Source organism: Ictidomys tridecemlineatus, chromosome X, assembly GCF_052094955.1.
Source record: "Ictidomys tridecemlineatus isolate mIctTri1 chromosome X, mIctTri1.hap1, whole genome shotgun sequence".
NCBI classification, from domain to species: Eukaryota; Metazoa; Chordata; class Mammalia; order Rodentia; family Sciuridae; genus Ictidomys; species Ictidomys tridecemlineatus.
This window is the reverse complement of record NC_135493.1, coordinates 93,753,134-93,777,633: the sequence shown is the minus strand read 5'-3', so window position 1 is coordinate 93,777,633 and position 24,500 is coordinate 93,753,134. Positions and strand designations below refer to the sequence as shown.

The 24,500-nt window shown below is 38.7% G+C and overlaps 1 protein-coding gene across 3 annotated transcripts in view; it reads right to left on the bottom strand.

The window, feature by feature from the left end:
• Positions 1-1,098: 1,098 nt before the first annotated feature.
• Positions 1,099-24,500, bottom strand: part of Med14 (mediator complex subunit 14) — a 70,010-nt gene continuing 46,608 nt past the window's right edge. Inside the window, exons 22-31 of one of the 3 annotated variants that reach the window (XM_005323972.3) lie at positions 22,409-22,549; positions 18,547-18,658; positions 14,757-14,888; positions 12,710-12,892; positions 11,554-11,789; positions 10,164-10,343; positions 9,967-10,074; positions 6,527-6,652; positions 5,963-6,155; positions 1,099-3,381 (exon numbers count right to left, since the gene is read on the bottom strand). In XM_005323972.3, coding sequence (XP_005324029.1) covers positions 3,308-3,381; positions 5,963-6,155; positions 6,527-6,652; positions 9,967-10,074; positions 10,164-10,343; positions 11,554-11,789; positions 12,710-12,892; positions 14,757-14,888; positions 18,547-18,658; positions 22,409-22,549 — 1,485 coding nt within the window. In that variant the 3' untranslated portion in view covers positions 1,099-3,307. Of the gene's footprint in view, positions 3,382-5,469; positions 5,739-5,962; positions 6,156-6,526; positions 6,653-9,966; positions 10,075-10,163; positions 10,344-11,553; positions 11,790-12,709; positions 12,893-14,756; positions 14,889-18,546; positions 18,659-22,408; positions 22,550-24,500 lie in introns of those variants that run through there. The other 2 variants (XM_078034953.1, XM_021725563.3) reach the window with 2 other exon arrangements.

Genomic DNA, 24,500 nt, shown 5'->3' with positions numbered 1-24,500 from the left:
TGTCATCTGTAAAAGGATATTGATACTTACATCCTAGGGTGGTGGTTGTGGTGGTGGGGAGGAGTGCAGGAGGATTGGGATTAAAAACTCACTGAAACACTTAGAACAGTGCTCAAATAAACTTAGTAAATATTAACTATTATTTTGTGTTGACCTAAATATGCCCTTTCAATCAGTTACATTCGTGGGTAAGGTATTTTAATAAATCACCGGCCACTTGTAAGTGGAAGCAATTTATAGAAAATTGTGAGCAGATGATGGTGTTCCTGGAGTGCTGGCTGGCCTCTGCTGTCTTAATTACCTCAATACCATATCCATCCTAAATAAATGCAAATCATACCCTTTGACACATTTCCATTCTGTTCATTCCACATCAAAACCAAATGAAAATTTCACAAGAAACAATTAAATCTACATTAACATTTTTTCCTTTCTGTCCCTTAATTTTCTGTGTATTTATTTTATATCAAGAACACTTGGAGCTGGACACAGAGACACATGCCTATAGTCCCAGCTATTTGAGTGGCTGTGGCAGGAGGATCGCTTGAACCCAGGAGTCTGAAGCCAGCCAGGGCAACATAGCGAGACCCCGTGTCTTGAAAAAAATAAAAAAAAGTAATGGACTTTATTTCTTTTGGGGGGAAAAAACATGAAAGAAAGAAACAACTTTTATATTGAAATTGTGTCAGAACTCAAGAGTAGCAAGTTATACTTCCTGAAGTTATCAAATTACACACAGTCCAAAGACTGTTGGCATCCCATAGCCAAACAGGTTATTGTGTTAACTGCAGCAAAGTTATTAGTGGTATAGAAATTCAAAATCATGTATATTTTTGTTTATGCTTGCACTTAGCTCACTCAGTTAATTTTCAAAGGTAAGGTTCAGCTCCTGCTATTAATTACTTGGTATAGTCTAGTCCAGTTTTCACTTTCCTCCTTATTCTAAAAGTACTTCTACCCATTTTGAAAGCATTTCTGCAGATGGAAAAAAGAAGGTAACAAATTAGGACAGATTTCTTCTTTCAAAATTAAAACTAATACTAAACCAAACTACAATCCAAAACATCTTCACCAAAATTAACTAGAGAGAGTTGGTAGTTCTCTGAAACTTGTACAAATTTTATTTATTCATGTAAATACTAAAATCACATTGAAAAACACCTTCAAGTTAAGTCCCACACCACCTACTATGGAAAATTACTATGGGCATCCAGTCCCTTTGATTGAACGTGAATAACAAATGAGGCAAAAGACATGGTTTGTGATGAAACTTATGATTCAAACACTAAATGTTTTCAAGCTTTAATAAAGTATATATACCAATTCCAAGTACCAAGCATGATATAAAAATTCAAATTCATGGATTGACTCTTAATAAGCATCAAAAGCAAATTCTTTTCACTGAATCCTATCTTACTCTTGCACAATGCATTCAAAGATGAGTTACGATTAGGGAAAAAAGTGTCCGTTGAATGCATCAAGTCTAAAAATGCAATTAACATTTCAAAACCACACTTAAAAGGGAAAATGCCTGAAAAGTTAACTCTATTAATAAAATTATTTGAAACAATGTTATCCTATGGATAAAAATACACTTCTTATATATACATGTAGATTTCTACATGAAAGAAGGGATTCAGTCCCAAACAGAAAAGGACTGATCCTTGATAAAGACATCTTAGATTGCCAAACTGATGTGATTATCACTCTAAGGAGAACTGAAAACAAAGATTAAAAAGGCAAGTTAAAGGAAGGATAAAAGTTTAGTCACCTACTCCTGAATAGGGGCAGAGTTGGGTGAGAAGCAGGAGATGAAGGCAGAAGACATAGAAATAAGACAAAGAAGGCTTCAACTCTGACCAGAAATGAATGGAGAATCAAGCAAAGTTGAGAACAGATATGATACACAGTTACAGTTGAGAGGCTTGAAGCTATAATTTGGTGGTTATACTTATAGAAGCCCAATTATCTTAAAATGGAATTAGACAAAGCATCTAAAATTTAATGGAGAGCCAGTATTAGAGTGACCAGAAAACTCAGCATGGCGTTATCATTTTAAAAACTTTTCCAAATCACATCAAGTCACCAGAAGATCTCTGATTCAAATCATGTTCTCTGAAGCTGAAAAAGTCCCCGACTGGGAGAGACAGTGCGGGTCTCCAAAAAGAAACCTTGCTCAGATGCATCAGTACCAGAAACTCCACTGGACCCTAGAGAGGCCCTGAATCTTGGACTCTTCAAAATGACTGGACCAGGTTTCTTCTAAGTAAAACATCCTACTGTTTTGTGGACAATGAATTGAGATTGTTTAGAACAACCCCAATTTTGGTTGGGAAGGCAAGGAGAAGCGAGATAAAGAAATGTCACAGAAATTCATGCAAAGGTAGAACATTAGAGTTTTTGTTTCCTAATTAACGCTGTACACACAAGTATCCTGTGATGGAATTTGCCTGAAAGTTTCCGTATCCTCAACAGATGAGAATGATTGCATTGTCTGAGATCCTTGATCAGTGCAAATCACTTCCTCTTCTCAAAGACTAGGTTCTTTTTCTGTTTTTCACCCAAATCCTACACTGAAAGACAACCAAGGTGCTAAATATTATCACCAGTCAAGTTAGGCATGATTGAAGAAAATAAATTAACCTTGAAATAAAGAAGATGTTTCTGGTCAAACTTCAGACATATCTGACTAGAAATTACTGGCCCCACTAGGTTAAAGATGAAGGGAGGCCCTAAGAAGTCTAGAGAGCTTATACACACACAAGTGAGTGTCACTTTTTTTTAACCTAGTTTTATTAAATATTGCTTCTTTGGGATGTGTTTATAACAACTCCCAGAACATTTTCATGTAAGGATTCAAAGCGGTCATATTAAAATACAGCTCCAATATAAAGTTTATCACAGTTTTACAGTATTCAAAAATGACAGACCTGCCTTAAAAAACAAAAATCAAAAAAAGGACTATTACACCCAAAACATAAGAAAACAATTAAATAAACAAGTTTGGCATTTTCATAACTTTATAGTATAAAACAGAATATTAAATCTATTACTGGCAAGCGGACACTCATGAATTACCTAATTTGAAATGTGTCCCATTTAAACACACTATACAAGTTCACTATACAAAAGATTGAAGGTCTTTTTGATGAAAGAAGTGCACCCTGAAAATTTTTGCCAGTTTAGAATATTTATCTCTGAAAATCAAAAAAGTCCTTTTCCTTTTTTAAAACTGAAGGCTGAATTCAGACTTTTTTGTGTTGTTTTGTCTCATTTGTCAGCCTTCCTGGTTTAAAAACAATAGTGTCTATGGACGCCCACCAGGGGGCAGTGTAAGATTAGCCATTAAATCACGAACAGCTGCAAATATTGTGCATTCACCTGCAACAGAGAAAAATGGTCATTAGCTATTCGCAATACAGGAAAGATGATGTTAACACACCGGTGGGGGAGAGGGGAATTAAATATAAAATTAGTAAGAACTTAAAAGAAAGACTAACTTTTTCACTGTTCAGATTATAGAGGACTAAATTGTGGTGTGAAGAACTAGATAATATTTGGTTTGGGATCTGTTTTGTTCTCAAGAGAGAACAGTGGGAAAGTCCCACTTAGGTATGAATTTAAGAACATACACCAAGGGTTCTATAGAAATAATGTTCCTCTGGATAAGCCTTTAAAATTGAGCGTTAAGCTAAGGTTTAAGGCTTGTGCATTTTGAACCTAGAATGAAAAGATCGAGTTTATACTCATGTATTAGTTCTAATTTCAGTGGTGTCCCTCTAATGTTGCATTAAAGGCCAAATAAAAATGTCCATGACAGCACTGTCCAACAGAACATTGTGAAGATGGAAATGTTGTGTATGTGCACTGTGGCTACTGAGCCCTTGTAACACAGCCACTGTGACTGAGACTGAATTTAAATTTTAACTTAAAAGGTTCGTTTTCATTAGATTGTCACATCTAGCTAACTACAGTTATATTGGACAGTGCAAGTACAACATCTATTGGAGATTTCTCCCAAATTTCAAGGAAATGGTCAACTTCTGGAGTTCAACATTAAAATTCAATTAAAATCAATTAGCAACCAAAAGAAGAGATTTTTCTTAGAAACACTTTACCCCAGGAAAGTGACGGGTGTGGGAGGAGGGCAGAGGCTTAAGTAGGGCATACCAGTAATTTAAAATTAAGATTTGTTTGTGGGGAGGGGGAGGGGGTACTAATGGCTCATTCTATTGATTTCCCCCTCACCTCTCACTTCTTGTAAATATTACACATATTAAAAATCATAAACCAAAAGCTGAATCCCCTGCACTAGAGCATGGTCTGACACTGTGGTGGCTGAAAGTGGGAGCACTGAAGAACTCATGTGAATCATGGCCTCTGGCAAAGGGCAGGATGTACGGTGACCCTGTGCAAGTTACTGCCAACCTTCTCTCCAACCATTGGAGAATCAAGGCACAAAAAGAAGGAAATCCAAGGTTTGTCCAGTCAAAAGGGGAAAACAAAAAGGAAAAGAGAAACACGTCTACAGTATCTAACCAATTTCATAAATAAAAAAACCAAAATATCTCACCAATTTCTTAAATAAAAGAATTAAGATATATGTATGTATGTATATATATACACATATATGTTTGTGTGTGTGTGTGTGTGTGTATATATATATATATATCTTTTTAAAAAGTACTTTCATTGGTAAGTAGAAAATCTTGCTTGATCCAACAGGATCAAAACATTTTCCTTTTCATTTTAAATTCCACAAGACATAATACATAAAAACACATAAGATAATGATAGCCATCTGCTTGTGAAGGAAGGGTTGTTTATTATCAAAGTTCTACTGGGCTGGTACTCTGAGAATTCTAATGGCTTTGAACTTTGACTCTTGAGGGCCTATTTTTAGCTGAAAGAAGAGAGAAGTCAAAGGATGAAAGCAGAAAATTGTAAGAAGTGGAAGAAGTATCACAACAAAAGAAGCACACCGTTCTCTACTGCCCAGCATATTCCTTAGAAACTAAAGTGAGAACTTGCCTGTGTACAATATGGGGAAACAAACGGTTAAAAATATCATCTCATGATTCCTAAAACTGTGGTACCTAAAAATGTTTCAGAGAACAACTTTCCCTCATTTACCATAATTTTGTTAGCAAACTATGCTGAGATACAGAGGACTTCCTTAATATTAGAAATAAGCAAAATTTTCATTGATATTTTCTTAATATTAGAAATGAGCAAAATGGAAGAAAAGTTCCCTTTGCTGAGCTTCATGTTCTGTAACCGCAAATTTAGCACTGCCAGGAGTTACGTGTTAAGCATAGGCTACTCCAGTATGGAAGGGACCTTGTTTATCTTTCTAGAAGCATTCTGGTTTCCTCGGAAATGTTCAGTTTGAGAGCTTCATTGTGCACTTGGTGAAAAGGTTCACTTGCACCCACCTGACACTTATATAAGAAGCCCAAAAAGCAGTGATGCCATTTGTATCAGCTTTTATTCTTCACAAAACATTTAGAAGATACAGAACTTTTAATGAGAGTATTCTATTCATGATTGAACCATGAAATATGAGAAACCAACATGCATTGCAACTTTGAGATGTACAGAGTAGCAGATATTGATGGTAGGGCAGGAATTCACAGCCATGGAAAATTCTATCATCCTAACCTAGGGCTTTGTGGCAATGTGTGCTATAAATACAAGCTTCTGGCATTAGCAATTGGGTCAGTCCCAACAGTAGATCACTAACAAAAATAAAAGTCCAGGCAGCAGAGAAATGGACAAAAATGAAGAACCAGTGAGAAAGGAAGACAGCGACAGGCAGACATTAAGAGGGCCACGGCAACCAGAGCTCTACTCCTAGGGAGGGACTGGGGTGGAGGGGCAGGGAGGAGAGGAGAGAAGGGGTGTCTCTCAAAAGAACTTTGATAACATATATGCAATAGAACATCGTCTACTGGTCATGTACCTTGTCGCGGTGGATTCATCTCTGCAAACCTCTTCAGAATGTTGCTGACCATCATGGGAGCAGCAACAGAAGAGTTCTGCTGTCTGGGAATGTCTGCCTGCTGAGTTGTACCTGAAGCCATGTCATAAATGATGGGAACTATAATACTAACAGGTTCTTGGGGAGGGACCGATGTTTTCTGAGTTAGTTGAAGCTGTAGATACACAAAGAGAATAAAAACAGAAGGAAATAAAACATCTGTCTCAATTTCTCAAAGGTCATATCATTTACTCTACTTTCACATTAACTAGTAAGGACCAGAAAATTAAATATGATAAGAAAACTGACAACTGAATATTATGGTTAAGGTGAAACTGTGTCATGCAATTACCTAGTGGAATACATTTCTATAGTTACTAAGGGAACCAGGATCCCATGAAGTCTAAACGGACAATCAAGGGACCTGGGCCTCTATTTGGCAGTAATGAATGATTCAAGCAGTTATCCAAAAGTTGCTCAGACACCCCCATCTGGCACTTTTCTCAGAAGCTCTGTACATACACACAGATGCTGGGTGGTACTTACAAAAAATAGCATTTTGGATTTCAGCACCACAGCAGGTGTCCCAGGAGGTGCAATGGGCGGTGCGCTGGGGGGAATCGTCAGGCAAAACTGAACATTCCACTTCAGCTGTGTTGCCTGGTCAGGAAACTGTTTTGCAAAAAGAAGAAAAAGAAACATCACGATAAAATCATATGAACATTTAAAATCATACTCGAGGAGACTAAAACATTAGAATTTCACTTTACATCCAATTGTTAACAGAACATAAAGCGATGACCTGCATTTTTTCAAAAGAAATACAGACATGAAACAACTGAAAAGTCAACTCTGAACTTGTGTAATATGTTCCCTGTCCTTCCCTCTCACTTCATTGGTTCCCAAAGCCTATGGATTCAGCTTCTGCAGTGTCTCCGATACCTGACCTATTCCTTTCTTTTTTCATTGAGGCTACCAAGCTTAAGGATCATTACGTCTCCCACGGTTCCCTAACAGTCCTTTCCAGTCACTGCCTCTCCCAGTCTATTAATAGAATATGTCAGTTACATATCCTGTAGTGTGATTCTTCTAATCAAGTTCAGAAATGTTTAGTGACATTGGCTGACGAGTGTATTCAAGGCCCTTCTTTTTATTTTTTTGGTACTGAGGATTGAACTCAGGGGCACTAGACCACTGAGCCACATCTTCAGCTCTGTTTTGTATTTCATTTAGAGACAAGGTCCCACTGAGTTGCTTAGTGCATCACTGTTGCTGAGGCTGGTTTTGAATTTGCAATCCTTCTGCCTCAGCCTCCCCAGCAGATAGGATTAAAGGTGTGCACCACCATGCCGTGGCAGCTCAAGATTCTTAACTGGTGTCAATCTAGACTTTCTAGTTCTGCTTCCAACTCCTTCCCTAAACAAACTAGTCTATGTGTTAATTGCAAATCATATCTGCTGGTACCTTTTTTTTGGGGGGGGGGGCAGTACCAATGATTGAACCCAGGGTCATTTAACTACCAAGCCATCCCTGATCTTTTTGTATTTTTTAATTTTTATTTTAAAACAGAGTCTTGCTAAGTCCTTAGGTCCTAAGTTACTGAGGTTGGTCTCAAACTTGTCTTAGCCTCCCAAGTCGCTGGAAATACAGGAGTGGGAAATGGTACCTGATCCCCCTGGTGTTTTCTTAAACATATATTTACTCCTTTAAAAAGTCATATATTTCTTATTCACATAAATAGTTGCTATAGTCCTATCAGATCAGAAGCCAAATGTTCAGACTATTAGCAAATGACATTGCTTCTCAAATACTCATAGTAAAACACCAACTAAAAGGAGGAATGAGGCATTAGAGTTCCTCAAATAGACACTGGAAACATTAAAACAAGACTGCTATAACACTGAAAAAATTATAATCAGCTGCCACCAGAATTCCATCTATATAGTTGTAAGAAATAGTTAAACCTACCAAAAGTACAAATATAAAACTAGGAAAAATATTTATAACTGGGTAGGGATAGAGCTAACTGGTAGAGTGCTTGCCTAACATGCAGGAGGCCCTGGGTTCCAACCCCACTACCACACACACACACACACACACACACACACACACACACACAAAGTTATAACTAATGTTTCAAGGGAGTAACTTCTGTAATATACACAGAGCTCCCACAAATTAGTAAGAGAAAGACCCAAAATCTAAAGATCAATAAAACTGTTGATAATGATGTGGAAAGCAGGCATTCTCATAAATGGCTAGTGTGAATATAAACTCACATAACCTCTAGAGAATGATCTGGCAGTGTCTATCAAAATTATAAATATACATATCCTCTGAGTCAGCAATTCATGCAAGAAATGGATCCTACAGACATACGAGCATATCCATAAAAAGGCTCTCTATTATGGCCCTGTTTGTAATAGTAAAATATTAGAAATCACTAAAATGACCAAAAGAGAAGATTGCTTAGCCATTTTAACACATTCATATAAAGAAATACTAAGCTTTGTTTAAAAAGGAAAACACAAAGACACTCTTTATGTACTGATTCGGAAAAATCTCCAAGATTCATTCAGTGAATTAAGCAAGACAATATGTCAAGCTTGATATTCTGGAAATAATTTCCACCACAAATGCTAACAAATATTTGGAGTAGGGAGACATCATTTTAAATGCTATTATGGGTTGAACTGAGTGCCTGAAAGATATGAAGTCCTAATTCCTAGTACCTGTAGAATTTGACTTTACTTGAAAATAGGGTTTTTGCAGATATAATCATGTAAAGATGAGGTCATTAAGGTGAGCCCTAATCCAATATGGCTATGGTCCTTTGTGAGAAGAAAAAAGACAGAGATACACACAGAGATGCACGGTTTGCAGTGACAAATATACAAGCTAAGGAACACCAAAGACAGCTGGCACCACCATGCTAAGAGAAAAGAAAAGCACATGACAGTTTCTCCACTAGATACTTCAGAGAGGGCATGGCCCCATGGACACTCTGATTTATAAACTCTTGCCTCCAGAGCTCTAAGAGAAATTTTTTAAAATTTTTATTTACTTATTTTTTTGTAGTGCTGAGGATTAAACCCAAGGCCTTGTGCATGTGAGGCCACCACTCTACCAACTGAGCTAGATCCCCAGCCCCTGTTGTTTTAAGCCATTCAGTTTGTGGTAATTTGCTATAGCAGGCCTAGAAAACTAATACAAATGGACAGAGCTATGCAGAAGGAAAAAAAAATCCACAAAGACCAATACCAGAGCAAGAGCAGATATCTAGTGATCTAAAGGGGGCTGCTGCTCATGCAGCTTCTGCTGTCTGTGACTCTGCATTTCAGTCTCAGCAGCTATTCATGGACACAAAATCCATGACCAACAAAGGTGGGGAGTCAGATCTTTAAAAAATTTTATAACACATAAATTAATGTGTACATAATATTTCATAATTAAATGGGGAAAAAGTACAAAATAGCATGTGTAAATGTTATTGCTTTATTTAAAAAGTATATAGGAGAGATGTATTGGCCTTTATGAATGGACTACCTCTGCCAAGAGAGGGAGCCACTGAGAACTCTGGTTGGACTCTAGCTGGACAGGGATGGAGAGTGAACTTCTCACTATATCACATTGTCCTGAATTCAAGAGAACAGAATTATGTCAATTGGTCAAAGATTAATAAAATTTAAGTTAAAAATTAAGAATTAAGGAGAAAAATGGAAGAAAGTGGGCTGAGGATGTGGCTTAAGCGGTAGCGCGCTCGCCTGGCATGCGTGCGGCCCGGGTTTGATCCTCAGCACCACATACAAACAATGATGTTGTGTCCGCCGAAAACTAAAAATAAATATCAAAATTCCCTCTCTCTCTCTTTAAAAAAAAAAAAAGGAAGAAAGTACATAAACAAGTGAAACTTAATGCTGCTCCCACCAACTCTAACCTCCTCAAACAGACCTTGCTAGAAAAGCACGCGTTTCTCAAGAACTTACCAGTTCTAGCTTCATAATATGCACACAGTCCCTGAGGATGTGCGTAGGTGCTCCTAACAGCTTCGTGAAGGCTATTAATGTATTGGCTTTAAAAGGTGGGCCTGCAACCTGTCGGGATAAATAAAGCTAGTTATTCTTCATTCCACCTTGACTTCTCTGTTTCATCAATTATATTAAAGTTATGCATTAACACATACTCGTGTTTCAAAGAATTTCTCCAAAACTTGAAGTTCATCAGGTTTCCACTGTCCTGCGTTTTCGGGTGTCACTTTTAGCTGAAGGGTCTGGTTGGTTTTGGGACTAAGAGCTACTCTGCATTTCAGGGCGTCAGTTTTAAACATGATCACTCCGGGTTCATTGGAATTTATCAGTTGCAGCTGCAAAACAAGAAGGAAGCATCAAATTAATATGAATTGTTTCAAAGAAAAACAACTAAGTAAACACAGATGAGAAGAATGAGGTTCAGAGAGCTGAAAGCTTACGTGGATTTTAAGTGGCAGAACTCAGGCTGGGTCACAGGTCAGATGACTACTCGTTTAAATACTAATTTGTTCAAATTATGCTAAAACTTTTTTATTATTATCCTTTTTCCAAATCTGACATTTTAAACATTCACCAGTTTGACTACTTCATTAATACATACAGATATCAATAGCAAGTAGAAGTAACTAACATGTTTTGAAAGCCAAGACATTATGCAAAGGGCTTTTTCATAAAATATCTCAAATTCCCTCTACTGTTATTAGTCAGATTGATATTCTTCTTCTTCTTTTTTTTGGGGGGAGGGGGGACTGGGGATTGAGCCCGGAGGTGCTTAACCAGTGAGCTACATCCTCAGCAGCCCCCCCCCCCAACCTTTTAAAATTTCTGAGACAGGGTCTTGCTATGTTGCTGAGGCTGGCTTTGAACTTGGATTCTCCTGCTTCAGCCTCCCGAGTCACTGGGGTTACAGGTATGCACCACCATGCCCAGATGATAGATACTATTATCTACTTTTACCAAAAAGGTAAAAAAAAATTGCCCAAGCGCATATTAGCAGGTGATATGGCCTGGCCACGAACCTAACTCTAGAATTGGTGCTGTGAATTATGAACTATTTTGTAAGGGAATCACCACGGGATCAGACGTCTTTTTCTATAAATGCTTTAACTAAATTCAATTGTTCATGCATTTTAAAGGAGATTCATCCTTGTGATCATAAATAATTTCATTTCAATGGAGACTCAGATTCAAAGTCAGCCCGTCTGCAAGGGCACTCTCAAGGGCAGACAGTTATTCCTACACCATTCTCTGCAAGGTCATATCCTCTGAATACTGTGGTGACCTATTTGTAGGTTCATGTTAGTCCTGTGCCATGGAAGTCATAGCACAAAAGATTATGAAATGCAGAAACATGTTAACACAAAAGAAAACAGAGCCCATTTTTAACGCTAGGGCAGAATGAAAAGCATAATTCTAATAAGCTAGTTAAAGGAGGTGTGAGAAGCATCACTTTAGTTCAGATCCTTTTCTGAACTAAAAGGATCAGGACAACTCCGAATTCTGCTTTTGACAATCACTACTGAGAGGGTTAAGAGGTACTCATACCGTTTCTTGTTGAATAATTCTTTGAAGGTGTCGTCTCATGATGACTGATCCAAGGAATCTCTCAAGTGGGGAACAAAGGTAACTACCTGCCAGGCCGGGCACGAGACCTGGCGTTGGAGAGGGCAGCAGTAAAATGTTCAAGGCACTGTGAGTGAGGATGGTAGGTATGGACGCCGCCCAGGAGCGCTGAGGTAGTTTGCGAGGTGGAGGCATGTTTGTCGGCATTGTTTGGGAACCTTTGGGGAAGGAAAACATGTCATTTCAGTGACAAATACATACTATCTTTTTGTTTCCTGTTTTGCTGTGAATCATGAACTATCTTGTAAGGTTCATAATTATAACTCATTGTCATTCTAAATCATTTTGGACTGTTTTAGTTACTCCTTGTGGTATTACAATCATTTATTAATTTCCTGCTAGCAAAGATGGTCATAATTATTCTCCTTCTGTAGCCAGGCTCCTTGCAAGTGACTTTGCAGGAACTCCTTGAGGGGTGCAGTCTACATCTCCACCTGGAATCTGACTGGCCTTGCAACTTTCTTTTGGCCAAAAGAATGCAATGGAAGTGACACTGGCCTAATTGCAAGCCTAGACTTATATTTACTTTCTCTCTTGGAACCCTCTCCAGTCACCATGTGAACAAACTTGTGATCCAGTATGAGACCACACAGCCAGCAGAGGCCATCTCAGGCCAGCTAGTCCCCAATGAACACAGTAACTGACCAAACACACGTGAGCGAGCCCTATGGAGCTTGGCAGCCTACAGAATTGGGAGCTACTTATGATTGTTGTTTTAAGTACTAAAAGCTATGCAGCAAAAGCCAAGAAATACACTGGTATAATTCTTCTCCTCTGTGTTCATTTGTATCTTAAGGTATTGTCTATGATTCAACGTGGCAGCTAACAATGCAGCAGTCATGACAGAAATATTGGGACTCACTTTCTAAGGCTTCTGGAAAAGATATCACCCCTTTCTTACATTTTGCCCGATTCTGCAAATTAACGATTGTGAACAGATTTACTATGAGGATAAAGTTGAGGCTTTTAGGTATCCTCATTCAACAAGCAGGTCAACCTTCAAGTGTGAGGATGAAAATAAATAGGCCATTTATTGGTTATATTAAAAAAAGAACATAAAAATGTTGACCACACTCACTTGTTCCAGCTCGAGGGGAATGAGAAGCATCGGGAACTGGAGAATGTAGTGATGGGTTGGCGGGTGACATTCCAGGCAGACGTGTTGCTGGTGAAGGGCCAGACACTTGAGGGGACCCTGGCCAGTTCCCTGCTCGTCCACTTGGTGACACCATAGTGTATGGGGAGCTAGGGTCAAGAGTTCCTGAAAGAAGTAAACAGATGGTTCTCAAAACCCACATCTTAATAACCCCAAATTAGGTGACAGCATTCGAATCCTCAAATGCTGATTTATTTTTTCTTTCAAAAAGATATTCCATTAAAGCTTGATGTTTCTTAACATGCCATGCATGAATCTCTATTTTATGTAGTTTATGTACTTTTCAACTGGATGGATGGAAGAATTTAGAAAAATATGTCTAGGAAAAGATAAAATTTACCTTCACATGAGCTTCTTTCTACATCATGTAAGGCATCACAATCTACTTTTTTTTGTCACTAAATGTGCTTGAAAATACTAAGCCAACAATTTTGAAGCTCCTTTAAGGAGAGAAATATTTTATTTTTAAACTAACCCCTAACAAATTATATTTTCATTCTACTCAGAGATGGACAAAGAGAGGGAAAGTTTCCATTTTCTTTCTTCAGCAAAGGCCCCCTTTACCAAAACATGAACCGAGATACAAGTTCTGAAAGCAGTGACTTCCTGAATAATTTATAGTTCATCCTACAGATGACCTTTGACACATTTATAGATCTTTGTCACCAAGAAAAACAGAAGACACATCTACCTTACATGTCCGCGAGTAAATGGTCTTTACTTTAGAAAGGGTTCCATTTCACCAGTCATCGAAGAAACACATAGTCAACAATAAGATCCCCTTTTTCACCTATCAAAATGGCCAAGACCTTTTAAAATCTTAATACCCTCTCGTTGGCACACATGCAGGACAACAGACAAGAATGTACGATGCTATAGGAAATTCGTACACTTTCCAGGTGAGCAATTTGCAATGTTTCAAAAGCTTTAGAATTTCTCAGACCCTTTGAGACCAAGATGCCACTTCTAGGAATTTATTTAAGAAATAATCATGGGTGTGGGCAGAAACAGCACTTTTATCTTTAACTGTAAAAAAAAAAAAGGAAACATTCTCAACATACAGTAATAGGATAGCAGTTCAATCATGGTATGCCCATGCAAGAAATACTATGAAGCCACATAGTACAATGATGTAGAGTTATTACTAACAAATACTTGCACAAGTATTAATGTAAAATCACAGGGGCGTGCAGCTTAAAAACTGAGGAAGCTCTTTATGTTCTGGTATGACACCATATTCATGATATATTGAATGAAAAAAATGAACACCCTACAGTACATTGCCACATGTGTAAGAGGGATACATATTTGCTTGCATATGTATAAAACAGCTCTGCAAAATTATCAGAAAATATTAACACCAAATACCTCTGGGAAGAGGAACCAGGTGGTTGGTGGAATAAAAAGGAAACATTTCACTGACTACCTCTTCTGTCCTTTATTTGAATCCATCCAAAAAGTATCTTTTGAGTTATAAAGTTAAAAAATTAAAGTCATGGGCTAGGATTGTGGCTCAGCAGTAGAGCGCTCACCTCGCATGGGCGGACCCGGGTTCGATTCTCAGCACCACATAAAAATAAAGGCACTGTGTTGTAAATTTGTTAAAAAAAAAATTAAAGTCACAAAGCAATTCATATTACCATTTGTGAGGGAGGTGTGGGGGGGTCGGAGAAGTGGATAGGTAGGGAGCAAGCAAGAGCCACAGACAGGTGAGAAGGCAGGAGAGCAGGAAGTACACAGGAAGGGCAGAGCAGGGCAAGGTGGGGCGCAGAGTTCAAAGCAGAGAAGACCGACTGGTCATTCATTACCTCTGTGTGGTATGATTAGGAAAAACTGATTTTCTCCTTAAACAGTTCTTTTGCTATTTCCTCAATAAACAGGCACGGATTTAGCAATAAGGAAATTTACTAACAAAAATTACTTTCATGTAAAGCTCTTATGCTATAGCGATTTCTACGTGTGGACTCACCATGTGGACTAGCAAAACTGGCCCCTGGTCCTATTGAGATTCCATGCGAGGATGGGGGAGGAGTTGGAACAAATGACGCTGGTGATGGGGCTCTCAAAGCCCCACTGGGGGAGCTGGCGGCATGCAGATTTCCTAATAAAGGAAAATAATTATAGATGATCTTGCAGGACACCTTTTACGTCCTGTCCAAGGACCCCGAGTTAAAAATCTCCCTAAAGAAACAAGTAGTAAAGCTCCCATAAATAATGTAACAAAAAACTAGAAAGATTTCATTATTGAAAAAGAGAGCTCAATTCCATGGGCCCAAATTCTAGTTCTTATATTGACGAATTAAAAAAAAAAAAAAATCCAGTGTACTTTTTACTCACTCACTCAACGAGTAGGCATGAATGCCAACTTCATGCCAAGCACTGTTCTAGGCATTGGGGATGCAGCAGTTAACAAAAGAGACAAAAATTCCTGTCCTCGTGGAGCTTATATTCTAGTAGAATGAGAAAAACAAACATCTATGTCAGATAATAATAAGAGCTATGGAGAAAAACTAGAGCGAGTAAGGGGACAATTTCATGTAGTGGTGGAGATGAGTGCTGTCCTGTATATAAAGCTGAGAGAAGACCTCTCTCTCTAAGGGGGCACGTGAGCCAGACGGGAAGAAAGTACAGGATAAGGCATGAGGACATCCAGGGATAAGATATTCCAGGTAAACAAGAGCTAGTACAAATGTTCCAGAGGAGGAAAGAGTTATGTGCAAACGGGAGGCAGCCAGTGTGCTGGAACCATGAGCAAGGGGTAGGGGAGAGGAGCCTGGGCGAGGTACAAACCACAGAGGGACTTGTAGGCCACTCTAAGGACTTAGGGTTTGCCCCAAATGCGTGGGAGGCTAGTGTGAAGCCTGGAGCAGAAGTCGTGAACTATCTCCTGTCATAGCTGCTATGGGGAAACAGAGCAAGGGATAGGTAGGGATGAGAAACCAGTCAGAGGCAACTGCCGTAACCCAGGTGAGAGAGGACTGGTAGTCGAATTCTGGGTAAAATCGGACAATGGAGCTGACAGTGACTAAATGTGGATCTGAAAGAAAGAGCCAGCCAGTATGAGTTTCCATGGTTTGGCCCAGGAAACAGGAAGTTAGAGGCTGCCATTTTCTAAAGCTGGATGTCTGTGGGAGGAGCAGGACTGGGCAATAGGGCAGCAGCAGGAGCTTAGTTCCAGCTCTGCTGAGTTCCAGGTAGCTTCTAGACTTTATATGCAAATGGCAAATAGACAACTAGAAAATATGGGGCTACAGTTCCAGGGTAACTGGAGACATGAACTTAATAGTATTTAAAGCCATAGGATTTATTTTAATTTAGGATTCAAAGGGGGAACTATGGCTACCCAATCTATTGAATGAACACAACATTAAAATATTTGTTACATTTCCATCACTATCTTAAACACCAGCAGGTTTCAAAGCCTCTACCACTATTAAGAAAATTTCAGGTTTTTATATTCCCAAGTACCTAAAGCAATATCTTATCCTCAGAAAATACATTGATCAACTTGATTAACCTTATTTAGCTATATGCTCTGGACAGGAGATTTAACTTCTCCATACCTCAGTTTTTCTCCATAAAATGGGGTTAATAACAGGATTTATGCTACAGGTTTGCTGTGAGGATTAAATGAGTAAAGTGCTTAGAATAGGGCTTGGCACACAGTAAGCACTATATACTTGTCTGCTAATATGAAGATTTCAAAATTATTTTCCCTTCTTCCTATGAAAAAACCATTGCAACACACACCCTAGAAACACAGTCCCCTAGGGTTCTGTTTCTGTCTACTTCCTCCCTAGCAGTTCTTTCACCATAGACCACTAGTGCTCCTAAGAATTGAGCTCACCCACCCACCCAGGCTTCAATGACCCTGGACATGACAATAAAAACTTCAAGTCTTCATCTATGGTCCCATCATCTCTCTGATACAGCCAACTGCCTATGGCATGTCATATCTTAACTCAGATGTCTCTGGGAACTTACAAGCAACAGGTTCCAGAGAAACCACCCCCACACTGAAATCTGCCCCTCCACCACGCTTACCCCTTTCAGTTATGCAAATTGAACCCCACAGGGCCCTGCTTAAATCCAACAATGGATTTTCAAGGGGGAGGGGTGCAGGCAGGCATCTACAGGAAATAACAGTCAAACCCCTGCAGAATGCTCAAAATGCTCAAAAGCATGACTAACCCCTTTTGTTACACTTAACACACCTGGTATTACAGATGCAGTCTATTTATCTAGCAATCTAAGACAGAGGAAGCAGGTCACATACCCCCTCCTAAAAGGGGGGAGGGTTGAAATATTTTTTGTTAGATGAGGATTTTTAAATTTCTTTTCTTTATTTTTAAACCATGCTACTGTAGTAATTTGAAGAGCCATGAGTGGCTAAGTGTGACACACATAGTGGGGCTGGGATGTGACAGGACTGTGAGTCGCCTGGGTGGTGCTGGGTGTCAAGTAGCTCAATATGGACAACAAAGCAGATCCTGAATGGGCTGGTCAAAGAGGCAGGAGCCAAGTGCTGGGCCAAAGACTAAAGACCTCCAGGAATTCAATTCTCCTAAGACCTCTAAGCAAAATGGTTTATATTATTCCCTTTTGACAAATGCAATTAGCTGGTTAAAAACAAGTGATATCCCTATATTTCTTATCTGCTGGCCAATACAAGTTTCTCATATATACTTATACATAAATGAAAGGGTTTTTTTCTTGTATTTTAAAAAGGAAAAAAGTGCACACTGCAAAGTCTGCTTTACAATGTGAAAACTAAAAAGTGAAAGCATTTGTTGGATTTGTCTCTTTCAAAAAAAAAATCAGTTCTATGTTTGTCCTGTTTTCTAATAAGCTAGAATATCTTCAAATGGCAATGTATTCTTTAGTTGACCAGACTGATATATTTGAATTAAAGGATTTTACTACACATGTGCTTTTAAAAATTATTTAATTGCTTATTACATCCCACATTACATGACATTTTGTATGCTGAAACTTTGTGTTGAAAAAGCATCATACTTTGTATCATTATTGATGCAGAACAGATTAAGTATGGAAGCTGGCAGGCAAGGGATCACCAGCCACAAGAAATCTGATACCCATCTTCCTTTCTAGCTAAGCTGGAGAGCAGGGCCAGTATCTGGCTCCCTACTGAACCCCTAGCACCAACTGGCACTTGGTACTCCACTGAATCACTGAATCAAAAGTAAAAATTTGTCAAGCACTTTTACAGCGCACTTCACAGAGCTGCCCGCAAAGCCATTTTGTCTAGACTAACAAGATGTGCACCTCCTAACTCTGGGGCCTGAGGAGCAGGCATCTTCACAGGTACTAAGGCTTGGAAAACGGAGTTACTGTAGAAGGAAGCTTTGTTTATTTACAAAACTAGGTAGCGGGCAGTAAGTGACCCACAGGCCTCAGGTTGTTGACCTCTGATAGAGATCATGTTGTAATTAGTACCCCTTGGAATTGTGCCGTAAGTCTGGTTCTGGATGACAATGTCTCCACTTAATTCAAACCTTTTAAAGTGCTCCTGAACCATGAATACAGATTTTTTACAACCTTGCTATAATGAATGCAAGGCATGTATCCAGCCATAGACTAGAAAGGGAATTTTCTCTGAAGCCTGAGGCCACATGCACAGTTCTTCTGTGTGTGTGTATATATGTGTGTGTGTGTGTTTGTGAGTGTGTGTGTGTGTGTGTGTGTGTGTTTTCTGGATTTGAAGGCTGAACATGACAAGTGAATAAGTAATACCTTACCTGGAGACTGTGTGTGCATCATAGAGGGAGACTGATTAACTGTGCTGTGATAAGATGTGGGGGGTGAAGTAAGAGGATACGCGCCTGATGTTCCTGGCTGCTTTGGAAATGGCTGAAAAGAAGAAAATTCAACGTTGATAAAATGGCCGACTCTAGATAATATAAGAGTGTGGCTTTCCTCCACTATAGCTACGGTATTAACAATTACACACTTCACTGGCTACCCAACAGGAAATATGACATATGAAAATGTCCCAAAAAATACACAGTCTTTAAAAACTCATTCAAAAGGTGTTTCAAATAGCCACATCCTCATTCCTGACCTTGCGACATCACCACTTCTATCCATCTTGGTTATTTTTTGCCCATTTTGTCTACCATATCCATATCTGATTTATCTGATTTATCTCTACCATTTACCAACACTTCATTGCATATAAGGCGTGTTCCTATACATTCTCAGATCTCTGAAATCAGAATATAATTTTCAACACCTGGAATGTCGGTTTAATTTGCAGTGTGGTGGTGTTGTTTTTAGAAGCACATAAAAATGCTGCATCCTATATTTGGTGGAGTTTAGAGTCAATGAAATACAGTAGTTCAAACCGACCTCTAGTTACCTTGGTCTCTAGTAATAAAAAACCAAGGATAATCTAATTACCTTCCTAGTCTGATGTTTTAAATTGAGGTATAGGTTACATATAATAAAATGGATAAATGTGAAACATATTGGATGAATTTTTTAAAAATGTTAACTACCAAGATCAAGACACCGAAGACGATTACCTGCACCCAAAGACCTCCCTATACACCACCTGCCAAATCTCTTTATTTTCTCCCCAAAGACAAGCACTGTTCAGACTTCCATCAGTCAAGTTTAGCACTGTTTTCGTATTTCATAAATATACTGAATGTACTCTTTGGTGTTTGGCTTCTTTTAACATTATCTCAGTGAAATTCATCCAGTATGTTGCAAGTAGCAGTAGTTTATTCTCTCATTTCTGTAACAAATTCCATTGTATGAATAGACCCCAATTTATTCATTTATTCTACTATTGCTGAATGCTCGAGTTGTTTATAGTTTTTTGAATGTTGCTGCTATAACATTTTTGTGTTTTTTTGATCTGTTCCAGTTGCATATATACCCAAGAGCAGAATTGTTAAATCAGAGTTATGTATATAATGTTCAGCCTCAGCACCCTGGAATACTGCTAAACACCACAACAAGGCAGTTGCAGCATTTTACATACTTCCTGGCAGTAAATGAGAGTTTTAGTTGCTATTAATACCAAATTTTGGCAGAAATTATCAATTGTTTCTCTTAAAGCCATTCTCTGTTGGTGTAGAGTGTTATCTCAGTGTGGCTTTAAATTTGTATTCTGTGGTGCCACGAGGTTTGACTATCTTTTTTGTACATTTGATCATTTGGTCATCCTCTTTTATGAAATGCCTTGAATATTTTGTTCATTTTTAAAACTAGGTCTTTTTTTTTTCCCCCTTTCCCTTATTGATTCTTCCTTAACTATTTGAAAGAAATTATAGAATTCAGGCTCTCTAATTCACAAGCTACAAAAATCATACATTTGGGGGTACATTTTATCCAATAATGCAGAATGTACCTTTCTTTTTTTTGAGATTCAAATAATGCTATCTTATAACTAAAACTATGACATTCCTAAGCTTTTATATTTTCTTCCTTTTTCATGGACTAAAAGTGTGTTTTACATAAAAGAAGAAAAGCTACCTGCTCACTTCAAGCACATGAAACCCTTTATGAACATTTTTTCTTCCTGTCTTATCAAAGAGATTAACAGTTTACAAATAAGAATATAACATAGATATCCAGTAAACAAAAAGGAATTGAAAACTAAAATTGTTCAATAAAATGCTCAATTCTTAAAAAGTACCTAGAGCCAAAGAAACTAACTAAATACATTTAGCCACAGCATATGAATATTATTTGAAAAGAACTCTAATTGATATTAAATGTCAAACTTTTTAATTTAGCAATCAATGAAAAAATCTACCTACAGGTTGAATATAGAACAAGAAAAAACAAAATCCTAGAGCTTTCACAAAGTGACAAATTATTCTAACTTTTTTGGAACATCCTAACTTTTTCCCCACCTAACTACTTCTAATCCTTTTGCCCTGGTCTATAACTATTTTTCTAGATAAAAAGCTCATGTTCAGTATGAAATGCTACTGGTAGAGAGAGCTTTCAGCAAAATCAGAATATCAAATACACTAGCACTGTAGGCTCTTACTGTAGCAGATAATGATTTCTAAATGACAAGAAATCCTTACAAAAAAAGCCAATGAGCAACATATCTGGGAGAGGGAGAGATGAATCATGTTCTCTATTCATTCCCCAAGTAACACTAGTCTTGCTATGGCTATGGTCACTAGCCAGCCCATCATAGTGACATCTTTCCCTAAGATGTTGCTCACCCCCTGCCACGTATCAGGTACAGGAAAGACCTATAATGCAAGAGTGTGGTTTCCACAAGAACAAAAGGTCCTTTGGCATCTGCCGGGCCAAGGCATTTTCCATCCACCATGTCTCAGCATCCTCGGAGGACTAGCATCTCATGTGAGTCAAAGTCTGTCACAACAGCCCCACACCTGGGCTACAGAGAGGCACTCATGTGGGGCTTTCATAAATTTTCCATCATTTTCATGAAGGACAAGAATGGAAGCAAGTACAAAGGAGAAAAGAAACCAAAATAGCTGCCAGGAACAATATACTTTCTAGAAAACCCTCCTCCTGGTAAGAGTCTGGTACTCTGTCAAAGATGCAAGCACTGTAAAGTTGCAATCACTAAGAGGCCAGGCTAGAAGCTAGCCCATAAAAACAATGAGTGAACTCTCTACACAATGCTGGTTTTAAGGACTGCTGTTTCAAGGAGGCTTCTGGATGAGAAGCAGTGAGCTATTTTGTAAACCAAATCTCAAAGATGTTCCAGAGTGTCTTACCTACACGTCATGTGTTCACATATGACTAAAAATGGAGCCACTGAAGGCTCCAGCCTAGAGATAGGAAACCTCTGCATAGTCACAATGAATCTTTTCCAGGCTAAGGAGTCACCCAGGACTACTAAAAGGGTAAAGGATCACCGGCCACCCTCTATTTCAGGAAAGTCAGCATGAGAACAAAGGCTGGTTTGAAGGCCCGTTCAATTCCCAGACATGTACAGGTGATAGCACAGATCTGAAAGTTTTTAAGATTTGATAACATGGCTTATCCAAGGGGCCTGAGGACAGAACCCTTGAAATCTGTACACTTATCTTTGCAACAGTCTCTACTGAAAATATCTCACTAGACATCTGACTCTTCTGTGCTTTGTGTGTGTGTGGTGGTACTGGTGAACCCGGAGTGCTGTATCACTGAGCTCTATTCCCAGCCCTTTTTATTTTATTTTTGAGTCAGGGTCTTGCTAAGTTGCCCAGGTTGATCTCGAACTTGGGATCCTCCTGCCTCAGCTTGCCAAGCAATTGAGATAACAGGCCTGTACCACCATGCCTGGCTCTGTGCTCTAACAGCTATCTTTCAAGACATAGTAAGGACACTTGCCCAAGGATCTCCTGAGATTTTGCAGAGAATGTTTCCATCCTTGGAATCACATCATTTTAAGTGCATGAATGGCCCGAGTGTCTGAAGTTAATACTTTTACTAACACCATTCACTTCCTGTCACTGAGAGCCTTCTCATCTCCCTCTGTCACTATTTTTTTCATAAGGACTGCCCAGCTATCTGAGGCCCACAAAGAACATCCTTTGCTTTTCAACAAAGAATCCCTGATATCTGTGCAACCTATGATGCTATGCAAACTGACACCATTTGGAACTTGGGAGGCATTACCTGTTGCTGGGGTGGTGGCTGGAGCTGTGACATTAATGAATCCATCATATCCCCTCCTATAGGAGAGGGGGGATTATCATCCTCATTTACGGATCTTCTTCGAGCATCCTGATTGCTGTCAACGAACATATTCAGGAAAGTCTACAGATACAAACAAGAAAAATTTAGATGACCTGACTTTACTAAAATATTTTTAATCATTTAGAATAATTTAATAGAAACAAAACATATCATATCCATCCCTGAAAACTATTATTAAGACCATCTGGAAGAGAGACAACCAATTTTGGAGGGGTGTAATTGAGGAAAACGGTTAAAAACAATAAAAACATCTAAGTGAAAAAAATTATAATGAATTAGTACTGTGCAAGCACAAAGTTGAAATATACCCTGGGTTGGAGGGACAGCTCAGTGGAGGAACACTTGCTGAGCATGTGCAAAACCTTGGGTTCCATCCTCCACCACAGCTTTTAAACAAAAAACAAAAAAACAAAAACAAAAACAAAAAAACATCCTCCAGAACCTCTTGCCACCAGGTCAAAATATTTTTTTATTAACTTCTGACCCAGAAATGGGAGAAAAACTAAAAGTTGTATGTTGGCCACCTAAGTAACTTGCAAAATTTTCCATTTAGTCAGAGTTCTCCCTTTTTAAGCTAGGAACACTGAAGGAGAATTCATCCAACTTTGGGCTCTTTAAACCATATGATTTAATCTTAAATGATGTTCGAGCAACTTTGTTTTATAGAATATGTCACCAAACAATTAAGCAAGGCAACTGAAATTTGGGTCCCAAGCACAGATTTTTTTTAATACAGCCCACTTTGCCAGTTTTTTTAAAAAAATGTAGATCATAAGCTAAGCAGAATCATCAAAGGGCTAACAAAAGTACACAACCTGACTTTAAATTAAAAATAATGAATTTGCAGCACACATTCATCTTCTCTCAATACCCTACTAAAACTTACGAGTGAAAAAAATCTAAAGCAGTAAGTTACAAAGACAGAAAAAAATGGGAGAAAAAATAGCAATATATTCTGCAGGCTGTGAAGCAGATGGCTGAACCATCCCATGCGAGAAAGTCTAAGCAGGCCACAGGGGAAGGCCAACAAGCAAAGCTATTTCCATCCAGAACCTCAAGACACGTTGGAACTGGCAACAACAGAGACCTCTGGAAATGGGGATGCAGGTGGCACTAAAACCAGAAGGACTGGGTGAACGTCTCTTTAAGATTAAACTCTGAAACTCCTCCAGACCCTTGCTATTCTCAGTGAGCTCAGCTGATCTCCACCCTGCTGGAGGAAGTCTGATTTAGGGAACTGCAGGATCGATGGAAAGGAGCACCATATTTAAAATGGGGATTAAAGTCTGCACAGTGAAAGTCAAGTCAAGAGTACTAGTTTTCTTCTTCTTCATTTTTTTTTCTTTTTGTGGTACTACAGATTAAACCCAGGGCCTCAAGCATGCTAGATAAATACTCTACCATTAACCTACATTCCTAACCCTTTTTTATTTTATTTTGAGACAAGGTTTTGCTAAATTGCTCAGGGTAACCTCAACCTTGCAATCCTCCTGCCTAATCCTCTTGAATAGCTGGGATTATAGGTTTGTGCCCAGCATTCATCTCTCATTTGACCTCGCCCAAATTAAGAGCTAGATGTATACCATTTATTCAGGAGATCTGGATACTCACATCTTGGTACTCATACCAACCCAATAAAAAGACCTAAAGCTACTAATATTGGGAGTTTCCCTAAGAAATGGCCCAGGCAGGTCATCCTGTAATGATCCAATCTTACCCTTAAATAACAGCAGAGTTAAGAATCATTTAAAATATGAAGAAAGACACTAACATGAAAGAGATTAAACCACACCCCCATACACACACAAAAGAATGGAGATTATGTGGGAAGAAAAGAGGTAAGGCAAGATAAAGTAGCTATATAAGAACATTTAGGAAGAAAAAATAGCTTTGAACATTTTTTTTTAAAGATAGCAAAAGAAAAAATCTTGGGGCTGGGGATGTGGCTCAAGTGGTAGCGCGCTCGCCTGGCATGCGTGTGGCCCGGGTTCGATCCTCAACACCACATACA